This window comes from Castor canadensis, chromosome 8 (assembly GCF_047511655.1).
Source record: "Castor canadensis chromosome 8, mCasCan1.hap1v2, whole genome shotgun sequence".
Lineage (NCBI taxonomy): Eukaryota > Metazoa > Chordata > Mammalia > Rodentia > Castoridae > Castor > Castor canadensis.
In genome coordinates this window covers 56913210-56926619 of record NC_133393.1, presented here as the reverse complement: position 1 = coordinate 56926619, position 13410 = coordinate 56913210, and the positions used below count along the sequence as shown (strand labels likewise).

Here is a 13410-nt window from a genome sequence, read left to right as displayed (position 1 = left end):
ATCAGAGCAAAAGCCTCCAGATGCTCTCTCTCTCTCTCTCCTTTCATAGAAAGCATATATGCCTCACAGGATATATAGGGGAACAAAAGTCTACTTCATCAAGAGTCCCCATCCATGCCTCTAAAGGGGTCCTCCTACTGGCCATGCAAGCCCTCTTGGTTACTTTGATAGAGTTATTTGTTTTAATTACAAGCGTTCAGCTGGTAGAGGAGAACTAGGCCTACTTGGGTTGCAGGGCAAACAGGCAAGTCAAAATAGATGAGAGATTGGTCAAAGATCATCTCAGGGGGGTGGGTGCAACTGAGATATCTATCTGTAAATCCTCCACGACTCTACCCACGAGTGGCAGTGGAAGGAGCAAGGGAGAGCAGGACGCCCTCTCCCACTAGAGTTTCTCCTCATCTGGGGATGCTTAGATAAAAGGAGAAACCTCTGTTAAGGTGACCAGTTTTCCCTTGTTTCCCTTTTTTGGATGGGAAATCAAGCCTCAAGGATTCAGAAAGGATCCCCCCTTGCCTGCTTATTAAAACATTGGAAAGATCTTGATCCAGAAAGTCTCCAGCAAACGTGACTCAAGTTTTACTGCACCCAGGCTTGGCCACAGTATCCTCTGGGAGATGAGGAAAGATGGCCAGAAGGAGGCAGCATTAATTATAATACCATTCTTCAATTAGATATGTTCTGTAAAAAGGAGGGAAAATGGACCGAAGTTCCACATGTTCAGTTGTTCTTTTTCCTAAGAGACCACCCAGAATGGCTAAACAAATGCAGGCTAGATACCCAGACCATGGTAACCCTTTGCAAAAAGCCCCAAACTCCCTTGAGCAAAAAAACCCATCTAATGTTCCATTATCTCCCCCTCTTCCCCCTTACCCAGCTACCTCACACACTAGACGCTGTCCCACAGGACTCTACCCCCTCCAGTTAATTCCTGGAGGGGACAGAGCTCATGCTCCTTTTAGAGTGAGTGAACTTAAAGAAATAAAAAAGGATTGAGGAAATTACACAGAAAATCCAGATCAGTACATCCAGGCATTTAGAGAAGTCAGCCAAAACTTTGAACTGAGCTGGAAAGATGTAATGCTATTGCTATCTCAGACCCTCACTTCTCTGGAGAAACAACAGGTTCTAGATCAGGCAGTCACAACTGGAGACAATTATCACTTAGATAAAAGTGGCCCTACAGGCCTGTCTCCTACTGGGCCCTCACAGGAGGACGAAGGGGAGGGAGAAGAAAAAGACATTGGATACCTAGAAGGGAGCCTGGATTCCCAATTCCAACAGGAGATCAGGCAGTGCCTAGGTATGACCCTAAGTGGGACCCTGAAAATGACAAGGATGAATGGAGTTGTAACCATTTCATCCACTGCATTCTTGAGGGACTAAGAAGAGCCAAGGTAAAACTTCTTAATTACTCCCAAGTCACAGCTGTACAGCAAGGACCCTTAGAAACTCCAGTAGCTTTCCTACAGAGACTTAAGGATGCCTTACAAAAGCATACCAACATTATACCAGAGTCACAGGAAGAGGAAATCGTCCAAAAAGATAAATTCCTAACACAGTCAGCACCAGATATCCTTAAAAAGCTTCAGAAACTGGTGGCTGAAGGGAGCAGAGATCTGGACCAATTGGTCCATGTAGCCACATCTGTATACTATAACAGGGACTTAGAAAAAGAAAGGAAGGACCTGCAAAGGGAAAAGAGAAAGGATAAGTGGCAGGAGGCTCTGATCACAGCGCTCCGAGAGGCTCCCCTAGGACAAAGTCCAAACCCAAGGACATGCTTTCAATGTGGACAGGCAGGCCATTTTAGGAGGGAGTGCCCCCGGAGAAAGCTACCTCTGGGACCCTGCCCCATTTGTTGGGGAAAACATTGGAAGGCACACTGTCCCCAGTTCCCAGGGGAACTGAGGTCAGAGCCTCCCACCCAATGACGGGTCCCGGGGCCTCCCATACAGGCTTCTCTGACCACCATAAAAACAGGGGAGCCCCAGGTTTTACTCACAATTGAAAAGCACAAGGTCAGCCTCCTTATCGATACTGGAGCCAGCATCTCAGCTATTCCTTTCTCTCCCAGACCCAGGTCCTCCAAGAAAATTACTGTTCGAGGCATATCAGGCCAGCCTCTAGAACGTTATTTCACTCAGCCTTTAGCCTGCTCCTGGGGAGATTTCCATTTCTGTCACTCCTTTTTAATTGTCCCAGAAACCCCTACTCCTCTGCTAGGGCGAGACCTTCTATCTAAATTGGGGGTACAGCTACTTTTACCCCAGGAGAATACTTTTGCTTGCCCCTAATAGAGGAACAAGTAGACCCCACTGTGTGGACAGATGGACACACTGTGGGACGGGCATGAACAGCTGCCCCAGTCCTAATTCATCTCAAGGACCCCTCCTGGTTTCCCCATCAAAAACAATATCCTTTAAAGTCAGAATTTAAGGAGTGGCTAATTCCCATAATCAAAGACTTAAAGAGACAGGGACTGCTAATAGAATGTTCCAGCCCATATAATACTCCTATTCTTGGTGTTAGGAAGGGACCTAACAAATGGAGGCTAGTCCAGGATCTCCACCTGATCAATGAAGCAGTAGTGCCTCTCCATCCTGTAGTTCCAAATCCCTATACACTTTTAGCCCAAATACCTCAGGGTACTACTTACTACTCTGTCCTGGATTTAAAAGATGCCTTCTTTTGCATTCCCTTACACCCTAAAAGTCAACCTATCTTTGCCTTTGAGGACCCCACAAGGAAGTCTGGACAGGTCACTTGGACTGTCCTCCCCCAGGGATTCAGAGACAGCCCCACCTCTTTGGGTTAGCACTAACCCAAGACTTGGCAGAATGGCAATACCCACAAGCTACTCTGCTACAATATGTAGATGACCTGCTCTGTGGACCAAATGAGCCTTTCATTTCACGAGCCACTGAGTCCTTACAAAACTTCTTAGCAGATAAGAGGTTATAAGATCTCTAAAGAAAAAGCCCAATTGTGTCAGTCTAGGGTTACATATTTAGGTCTTGTCCTGGAGAAAAAAATGAGATCTCTAGGAGAAGACAGAATCCATCCAATCCTGATGTTTCCTCTACCTAAAACTCTAAAACAATTGAGGGCCTTTTTGGGGGTCACAGTATACTGTAGAATTTGGATCCTGGGATATGCAGACCTAGCCAGGCCTTTATACTACCCAGCCCTTTATTGAGTGTAATGACAAGTCAGAAAATCCATTCCACAGGTTAAAAAAGGCTCTTATGACAGCTCCTGCCCTGGGTTTCCCAATACAAGACAAGTTTCAATTAAATGTCTATGAAAAGGGAGGACTGGCCTTGGGTATGGTGACTCAGCTCCGGGGCATCACTCCCCAGCCAGTAAGTTACTTAAGCAAAGAGTTAGATCAGGTAGCCAAGGGATGGCCAGGATGCCTCAGAGCAATGGCTGCAGTAAGCCTTCTAGTGCTTGAAGCTCAGAAACTTATCCTAAACCGCCCTCTAACAGTTTATAACCCACACGACCTAGGGGGAATTTTAAACTCAAAAGGAAAACTTTGGCTATCTGACAGCTGTCTACTTAAATATCAGGCCCAGCTTCTGGGAGGGACCTGTCAGAGCCTAAATCCTGCATCCCTTTTACCAGAGGCAGAGGGAAATCCTGAGCACTCGTGTGAGGACGTACTTATGGAAAATTATGCCGCCCGACCTAACTGATCAGCCCTTAAAAAACCCAGATCTAGAATTATACACTGATGGCAGTTCCTTTGTCAAGAATAGTGTCAGACATTCAGGGTTTGCAGTGGTGACAGAATTTGGCATTCTCAAATCAGGTCCTCTTCCTCCTAATACAAGTGCTCAATTGACAGAATTAGTGGCCCTAACAGAAGCCCTAAGACTGTCAAAAGAACAGAGTCAACATCTATACAGATTCTAAGTATGCCTTCCTGATCCTGCATGCTCATGCAGCCATTTGGAAGAAAAGAGAAATGCTAACTACAAGGTGAACAGCTTCCCATAGGGATAAAAGGGAGGTTACTTTAATGGTTTTAGGGATAGCAGCATTAGTTGCAGCCCTTGCTGGAATCAGCTATGAGGTAATTGCCAATCATGTAACTGCAAAAAAACCTAACCAAAGTGGTAGAGGACACCTCAGACCAGGTAGGCCTTGCCATTAAGGACATGCAAAGGTCTTTGTCGTCCCTTGCCTGTATGGTAATGGACCACCGCCCTAGATTTTCTTTTGGCTAAACAAGGGGAGGTATGTGCCATTGCCAATACCTCCTGTTACATATATAAACACTTCAGGTATTGTAGAGGAACGTGCAGATTACATTCTCCAACAAGCTAAATGGCTCCGTGGGCAATCTCTTGAAACTCAGGTTTCTACTCAGGTATGGGAACAAATAAAATCCTGGCTCCCATCCAGGACTTGGTTCCTACCCTTTCTGGGGCCTATAGTTGCCCATCCTCTTGCTTGTGTTTGGGACTTGCATTTTAAACTTACTTGTCAAGTTTGTTTCTTCTCGCCTAGAATCCATCAAACTACAAATGCCTCTGGTGGAGATGAAAACGAGCTACTACCGCAGTCCCCTTGACAACCCCTCTCGTGGTCAGCCCTGACGCTGCGGGCCCCTTCATCGCCCCCTGTCAGCAGGAAGCAGTTACTGAACAGACTTCGTTGTCCCAATCCCTAACAGCAGTTAGGGCTACCATTGAGAGGGGGGAATGAAGGACTGAAGGACAGACAGCGGGAAGTCCCAAAAGGGCGCTAAGTGGTCAAGGAGACACTTCTCCTCCCTAAGAAATGCCTGTTTGCATTTGAAAGGCATCTTCACCCTCAGGCAATGCAAACTAGGCTATAAAACCCACTGCCCACCCTGACCGACAGGATCACCAGTTTCCGGGTCCCCCTGCATTCTCCAATATGCAGTCTTTCTCTTCTCTTTTCTCCAACTAAATTCTCTACAAATAAAATCTTTCCGACCTCTGCTGTTGGAGTCTACCTGTACTTTCATTCTCAGAGCAGGCTCAAAAACCCTGAGCATCTGAAATTCCTGCGCGTGTCATCCGTGCATCAGCTCCAGGGTTTAGTGGCTGCTCTAAAATAAGCTATTCTTATATTCTTTAGAGTTCTTTTTACTATAGCAAATCTTGTTATTGTTTGTTTGAGAATTAATCTTGTGTCAATTTATCTGGCCAGAGTGTCCAGATATTTTTAGTCTGGATGTTGTCATTTTGTGTGTGTGTGTGTGTGTGTGTGTGTGTGTGTGTGTGTGCATATGTGTGTTGGGGGTGCGAGGCAGGGGGAGGGAGGAATGAGATTAACATTTAAATTGTGGAATTTACTACCAGTAAAGCAGATTACCCTCCATAATGTGGGTGGGATTCATCCAATCAGTTGAAGGTTTTAATACAATTCCACAAAAAACTGATTTTTTTTTTCTGTATGGTATGAACTAGGGTTTTTTTCTTACCCTTTTCACTCCAGTTGCCTCGTAGCTTTTTTTTTTTTTAAATTATTTAATAGTTTTGGCTTAATCTCTCTGCTTTTCTGAAGTCTTGCCCTGTGAAACAGTAAGATTCTCCAATAATGAAGCGAAACAAAGTATCAATCTCACAGTTTTATTTGTAAAGAACAAAGCATGAAAAGTCATATTTAAATGTACTCCAAAACCTGAAAAACCCACGTCAGTTTCTGATATGTTAAAGTGCTTAATATCACAATACTCTTTAAATTTTATATTATGTTCAGATGAGAAAAAAAATCCAGTTCTGATAACTTTAACACAAAAGAAAACAATATAATTTAATGCAGAAATGCTAATTTAAAAAGGTACAGAGTCTATTTATACATGGTTCAAGTGTAACATAGGTTTTTTTTTTTCCTGTTTCACTCCTTCATTTGTTTGGTTGGATCCACACACAAGCACATTCAGGGAATTGGACCAAGCATGATTCCCTTGTACATAACCCAAGGATACGATGGAGCCCTTCAAAGAGGAAAAATGTTATTTGATGAATTTTTTTTCACCCTGGTAATATATACCCCCAACGTAAAGCTGCTTTTTTTTTTTTTTTCCCTTCACTGTTGTTTTTTTGAGACAGGGTCTCATGATATAGCTCAAGCTGGTCCGAACTCTAGGTAGCCCAGGCTGGCATGGAATTCCCAGCTCTCCTGCCTCAACCACATGAGTACTGGGATTACAAGAATGCCTACCACATCCAAACGGAGATGCTTTTTGAAGTCAATCTTGTTCTTATCCTTGAGAGGGAGATCATCTGTAATTAGGTCAGCTTTGGGACGGTTAGGTTCTCCTTGGAGTTTTTTTTTTTTTTTTTTTTTTTGGTGCTGAGGAGCTGAACCTAGGGCCTTATGGCATGCTACTAAGCACAGAGTCAACCAGTGAGTTATCCCACCCCAACCTCTTCTAGGATTTTTTTTTTTTTTTGTGGTACTGGGGTTTGAACTCAGGGTAAACACCTTGAGCCACACCACGAGGCCTGTTTGGTGATGGGTTTTTTCCAGATAGGGTCTCCTGAACTATTGCCTAGGTTGGCTTAGAACTGAGATCCTCCTGATCTCTGCCCCGAGTAGCTAGGATTTACACGCATGAGCCACCAGTGCCTGGCTTTCCTGGAATTCTTTTGATCACACTGCAACTGCAATCTTGGAATTCAATTTGATTCAGCAGACCTGTAAATGCATGTTAATAGGAATAAGGGACCTAATTTGTTTTTCTCTTCTTTTTCTTAGTTATGCTAAATGGTAATGTAATAGTTATATGAGAAGTAGGAACTTCAAAAGACACTGATGGCTTGGAAATAGAATTCACTTTATAAAAGTAAAGAAGAGCTCAAGGCTCCACTCTCAATCAGTGAAGGTGTGTTAATACTGAAACAGAAGTTCAGATTGTCCTTTCAATCTCACGTAAAGGACACAACAGTTTCTGAAAACCTCACAGAAAAGAGTTCCCTAGGTGAAAAATCCTAATTCTTAGCAGAAAGAAGCTATTTTATTATGAGGAACTATATTCTCAATTCTGTTAAATAAATATTTCCTTGGGGACCTGAGGTTCTTGTCTATTGCCTCATATTTCAAAATGTCTTAGGGGTGTCAACATATACGTGACACACAATGCTGATTTACTGATGAGAAAGAAACGATGAACAATTCAGTTATTTCTCTTATCATTTACATAGTGGGACAGAAATTCATTGAAACAAACAAAAAAGCCAAGTTAGCCATGCTAAAATAAATACCACAAGGTTAGAAAAAGCATAATGTGTGAAATATTTGAAAAATTTTAGAGGGAGACCCAAACCCTTGCAAATTGTACATTTCTCCTATCATATTCTCATTCCTGGTGGCAAACAGAGTGGGAATGGAGAGGGTTGGGAGGCTTTATTCTTCTCTTGGTAGCCTATTTTTCTTACAGATGGCTGTACTTTCTACCACTTCACATGTAACCTCAGTCATTTTTAAGGTGCTAATGATTCCCCCCACCCCGCCAAAGCACAGATACAGGCTCTCACATGTAATAACAAAATCAGTGTAAGGCCACTGTGTCATAAAAGTAGAGAGGTTTCAGAACACATAAAAAATATTTGGGGGATACATTTTTGAAGAGGTCATTTTGGCAATTTATTTATTCTTACTGATGTGCTGGAGATGGAGCCCAGGACTTGCACATGCTAGGCAAGCACTCTACAACTGAGCCACATCCCAGTCCTGGCAAATTCAACTTTAAAACGGTTTCTTCTTAATCTATTATGAAGTGTGAATACTAATTACGGTCCCAGTCCTTTACTTTTAATTTGGAATAAAAAAAAGGCAAATAGAAAATTGATTTTTATTTAACCTGAGGTGATTCTAAAACAATATACTAATTAAAAAAATTAACATAGCAGAAAGGATATCCTAAGTGGGTATGGTCCTCACAAAAGTCATCTTGAAAAGTTATGTACCTTTTATCCTACGGAACCTGCTTCTATTGTGCTCAGAATATTTTGGAATTGACTTGGAGAATAGTTATAAGTGATCCCAAATTCAGCTTAAGCATTCTTTTTATTCATCATTGGATTCTAAGGACTTCATGCTGTTTCCAAATATTACGCTTACTCTACAAGGTGAGGACTTAGCATCACTGGGAAGCAGCTCACAGAGGCCCACGTGTGTAGAGCCACCATGGGGAGGAACAGCTTGTGAGGGGCATACAGCATGAAGTGGGATGAAACTTTACATCAAACTTTTTCTGGTATTAGTTTTCAAAGTACCAGTAACACAGGCCCAAACGCAACACTCCTCCCCATTTTTTACAGCAGACATAACTTCTAATAACTTGAGAGCAATTTGTTAAAATAAATGTTAGTCCATACAGATGAGTCTTTTTTTTTCCTGTGGCACTGGGATTTGAACTTAGGGCCTATACCTCAAGCTACTCCACCAGCCCTTTTTTTGTGAAGGGTTTTTCGAGATAGGGTCTCGTGAATTATTTACCTGGGCTGGCTTTGAACCATGATTCTCCTGATCTCTGCCTCCTGAGTAGCTAGGATTACAGGCGTGAGGCACCAGCGTCCAGCACAAATGAATCTTCTAGGAATATTATTTCTTGTCTGTATAGGTGGATGAATAAAGATCCAACAGATCTTTAGGTATGAGTGCCTTGAAGGTTGGGCTCATGCAGTCTGGGGTAAGCATGGGACCCTGTGTTGTCAAGGACCAGGTAGGGGCAAGGGCAAACTCGTGTTTTGCTTCCTTATTTAAGATTTGAGGGCTGGGCTAGACGACTCAATTCTAGCACACTAACCTGAGTATCTTTCTGATTTCTGAGTGTTAGAAGCATGGCTTTATGGAAACAATAACAAGAATAAAATCCTGGACTGGACCATTTATCACTTCTGATCACTAAATACAAAAGGAGTCCAAGGTAAACCAGGTCTGTAGATTGCCCATGGTGGACTTCTTATGCCTCTAGAACATACATAAACAAAATCTCTGTTCTACGCAGGTCACCATTTCTTTGCAAAGAACCTTTTCTCTGAGCGTGAAGGGGCTGCCTGTGGCTGAGGGCTGTGATAGAAGGAATGAGACACTTGACTGGTTTCTTCCTTCAGGAAACTAGGGAGACAACAATGGTGCTGGGTAAAGTCCAGGATCCTCAGATTGCAATAGGAGCTTGAGAGGCTGCAGCCAAAGCTAAGAAGCTCTGCTGAGGCAATTTCACTGCTAGCAAGGTAGCAATGCCTTTTTAGTTATAGGACTTATCTGAAAATGAAGATTTAAGGTAATAGCTAACACTATATTTACCTTTTGTTATTGTTGTGCTGGGGGTACATCTTAACTTCTTTATAAACTATCAAACTGGAAAGCTACTTATAACCTTGGGTCTTTCAAAACTGTTGCCTCTTTGTTTCCATTTCTTCCATCAGTCTGTGCTGCAGTGGTTTGTAACTTCTCTGGGCCAGTTGTTTTACATTACTGCCCCTCTCACAAGGAAGCAAAAAACTTGCCCTGAACCACCCAGAAAGGGTTCATTCTCTCCCAATCCTTCTTGTTATTCGCATTATCATGGCCAACAAATGCTTCCACAAAAACATTCTGAGCCATACAGGGCCCTCCTCCTTCTTAGACATTCCTTCCATTTCCTGAGGGGGCTGGGCAGGCAGAGGGATGGCTGGAACTTAACAAAGGCAGGACTCCTGGTTGTCCTCCAGAGGTGAAGGACCACTGCAGAGTTTAGATGGCCAAATTCAAAGTACTGAATTGAGTTGCTGTTTGCAGTTGTAATGACTTCAAGGTTAACACTTTGAAATTCATATCTCCTCAAAGTGCCTCAAATAACAATAATAAAAATGCCAAGAATGAAGTTAGTCTAGGCTAATCTTTCTGAAGTGTAAAGAAGTTATAATCCCACAATTTAACATACTTCTCAAGGCTTTGTGTGTTCTCTTTCCAGTTCAGCCAAGCTCCTGGGGTCTGGTATTTAAAATACTTGAATTGTATCTTTACTTTGTGCCAACTAAAAAACTTTTCAAAAGAATGGAAAAATACTCATAATTCAAACGTACAAAATGGTTTATAACTTAAAAGATACAAGTGAGGATTATCGTATAGTAGATAAAGCTGCATACATTCACCACACAAAGGATCGGACACCAGGATGGATGGCTACTACAGAACAATGCATTCTGGGTTCCTTTGTAATACCTGGAGCAAAAAAAAAAAAAGCCTGAATGGGTTACACTATATTTACATGTTTACTGGCTTCTTCCTGACTAGCACCATTCTCCCCACCCAAAGCCCCAACACTTTTAAGCTACTTATTTTAAGTCACAGGAATATTCAATCTAAGAAAAGTATCTTATTAGAGTAATATAATTTCTTAAAGAAGATAGCATATTTACACACATCTAACACATGAAAATACTCTATTTTATACTAAATTCAGGTTCAAATGAACTACAATACTGCATTTTGCCTTGTCTGCAAAGTGAAGATTGCTCAAACTGGGGCTTGCAGTGGGCTGCCCCCTGAAGTGACAAGTCCAAATCAGTCCCCATAGTTAGGGAAGGTTAAAGAGCCAGAGGTTGGGACTGGATTTCTAGCAGTTGGTTTATACATCCACTCCTTTGATGAGAGATCCTTCTAAGATGATGGTAAAGTCCTGAATGGTCTGCAGAATTCGGATAAGGGAGTTGACAGTCATTCGGTCTCGCAGCAGCGCGCTCTCCTCATACATTCGAGTGATGGCAGGACACTCTGCTAACAATGGAATCCACTGGGGAAGCAGATGATCCCTACAGACCCAAACAGAAATAACACAACGTCTGAGCACTTAAGGGCCTCACTACATAACATACACATACTGGGTGCTTTCACCTCAGAAGGTGTGGTACTGGATGGTGCAAAATCTAGTCACGCTCTGAGGGCAGAAGAAAGAAAACAAAGAAGTTGGATACTCACTGGTAAAAAAGACAGTAATCAGAGCGTAAAGCTAATAGAAAAATCTATCAGATTCTAAAAGTATATTACCAAGTCTACGAACATTAAAGAAACTTTCTATTCTGATTTTTCCACTTTTAGAAGAAGTAGGGTTAGGGATCATGGCAAATGCTTGTACTACCAGCACTTGGAAAGTGGAGGCAGGAGGGAGGCTGAGGCAGGAGATCACAAGTTTGAGATCAGCCTGTCCCAAAAAACAAACCCAAAAGAGGTAGGGGAACCTGGATGTGGCTCAACAGTAGAGTGCTTCCCTAGCATATGAGCCCTCCACACCCCCAGTATTGTAAAAACAAAGGACAACATAAAGATAGAATGTCATTTTCCACATCTTTTTTTTTTTTTTTTTTGCAGTACTGGGGCTTGAACTCAGGGCCTTCACCTTGAGCCACTCCACCAGCCCATTTTTGTGAAGGGTTTTGTTGAGATAGGGTGTCGTGGAACTATTTGTCCAGGCTGGCTTTTGAACCATGATCCTCCTGAGTAGCTAGGATTATAGGCGTGAGACACCAGTGCCCCGGCCTTTTTTTTTTTTTTTGAGAAGGTGGCTTACTGTGTAGCTCAGGCTGGCCTTGAACTTACATTCCTTCCTGCCTCAGTCTCCTAAATGCTAGGATCAGTGCTTACGTATGTTCTTTTGTTTTTTTACTGTTTGTTTGTTTTGAGACAGGGTCTTGCTAAGTAGCCCCAGGCTGGCCTGGAACTTGTGATCCTCTTGCCTTTACCTACTGGTGCTGGGATTACAGATATGTAGACATGTGCTACCAGGCCCAGCTCTCTACATGTTTTTTTTTTTTAAAACAAAGGTAGTATTCTGTAGCAAAGTCTGCCCAGAGTACTTGGGCCTTTGGGGAAAAAACACTACATTAAATAGTAGGGATTTCTTGCTGTTTTTTTTTTTTTTTTGTGGTATTGGGAATTGAACCCAGTGTCCTGTGCATGCTAGACAAGCACTCTATCACTGATTTAGATACCTAGCCCTCCTTTAAAAAATATCATTCAATAAAATGAACAAAATCAAAACAGAAAAACATTTAAGTAGATTTTGTAACCTAGAAGGTTTGCATTGGTCTAATAAATTGGAACAATATAGAGATAAGAGGAGATAAAGATTACACTTAAAAAGCACAGCTGAACTTGTCCACCCCTTCCCTCACCTTTTAAAAAAGAAATACAGAACTTAGTTCTATAACTGAGCTGTTTTAGGACATAATCTCAGGTCTTCTGTGTTTCCTAATCAACCCTGGTAATTGGCTAAAACCTACAACATCCTCACTGAGCATCCCTCAATATGCCTTTCATGACAAGGACACCTAAAACCAGGCCATCCTGATTCTCAAGTTGGGGCTCTCAAAGTTTAGGAAAAAATAAGCACTACAGAGATAAATTTAAAAAAGAAAAATCTTCTAAAGGTCCATGTGTTTCACTTCCTGTAACTGTGAGAACTGTTTTAAAAATCAGTAAATTATACAGTTTCTATGTGCCATTTCAAAAACAAAGGGGTAGGCATGGGGTGTAGGTTAGTGGTAGAGCATGTCCCAGGTACTAGGTTTGATCCCCAGCACCACAAAAACATAAGATTAAATAAAAACTAAAGGGGTAGGAAATAGTCTTAAAGAGAAGACGCTACTTATACAGTAGGAATGCCACAGTATCACCAGATTTAAAGCAATATGGTGGCATAGATACTCTACACAGTAAATACATGTGTGTGCATGTGTTGGTGTGTCTAACTGCCCACTAACCTACTTACTTATTATCTACTTACATATCTTTGGAGCTAGCAAAGATATGACCCTGGGCTCCAGAATGGGAATGGATGTGAATTTTGGCTTTTCCTCTTTATTTTCTGGCACTGGGGATTACACCTCAGGGATGAGTTCTTGGTAGGCAAGAGCTCACTACTTGAGAACCATGCCCCCAGCCCTCTTCTTTCTTGCTATGTGCCCTTGGGAAAATCTGCTAACTTATTGTGTGTCTTCATCTATTTCCTATTCTTTCATCTGTAAGATGTGGAACTCAGTTGCTACTTCATGTGGTGGTAGTGGTAAAGTGTCAGGAAGATACCCAGAAAAAAGTAGTTTCATAATAAAAGTTAGAATGACAGAAACCCAGGAAAGATTTATGGAAGGGGCAAGATCTGGTACAGCCCTTTCTGGACTGTTGTCCAACACGTAACAAAAATAAGGGAAGTAAAAAACTGGCTTTTTACCGTGTTCCAAGGCAAACTAAAATCTGGAATTTGCCATCCTTCCCAATGTTCCTAGGTGCAGTATTAATAGCATTCACATAGTGACAGAAGGTTTTGCAGGATGACTTCTGAATAAGGACATCATCTTCGTTGTCTAGAATCTGGTCAGTGGTTTCAAAATAAGCAACCGCTCTCTCTGGGGAAGGGAAAGCAGAATCTATTGCAATACCTGT

General features: G+C 42.1%; 1 protein-coding gene across 6 annotated transcripts in view; it reads right to left on the bottom strand.

Moving 5' to 3' along the window:
* Positions 1 to 6282: 6282 nt before the first annotated feature.
* The window catches only part of Dennd5b (DENN domain containing 5B), a 156547-nt gene continuing 149419 nt past the window's right edge, over positions 6283 to 13410 (bottom strand). For 5 of the 6 annotated variants that reach the window (XM_074083011.1, XM_020178137.2, XM_020178138.2 and 2 more), the window contains 2 exons: positions 13199 to 13373; positions 6283 to 10784 (listed from right to left, as the gene is read on the bottom strand). In XM_074083011.1, the coding sequence (XP_073939112.1) occupies positions 10601 to 10784; positions 13199 to 13373 (359 nt within the window). In that variant the 3' untranslated portion in view covers positions 6283 to 10600. The remainder of the gene's footprint in view (positions 10785 to 13198; positions 13374 to 13410) is intronic. The other variant, XM_020178139.2, reaches the window with a different exon arrangement.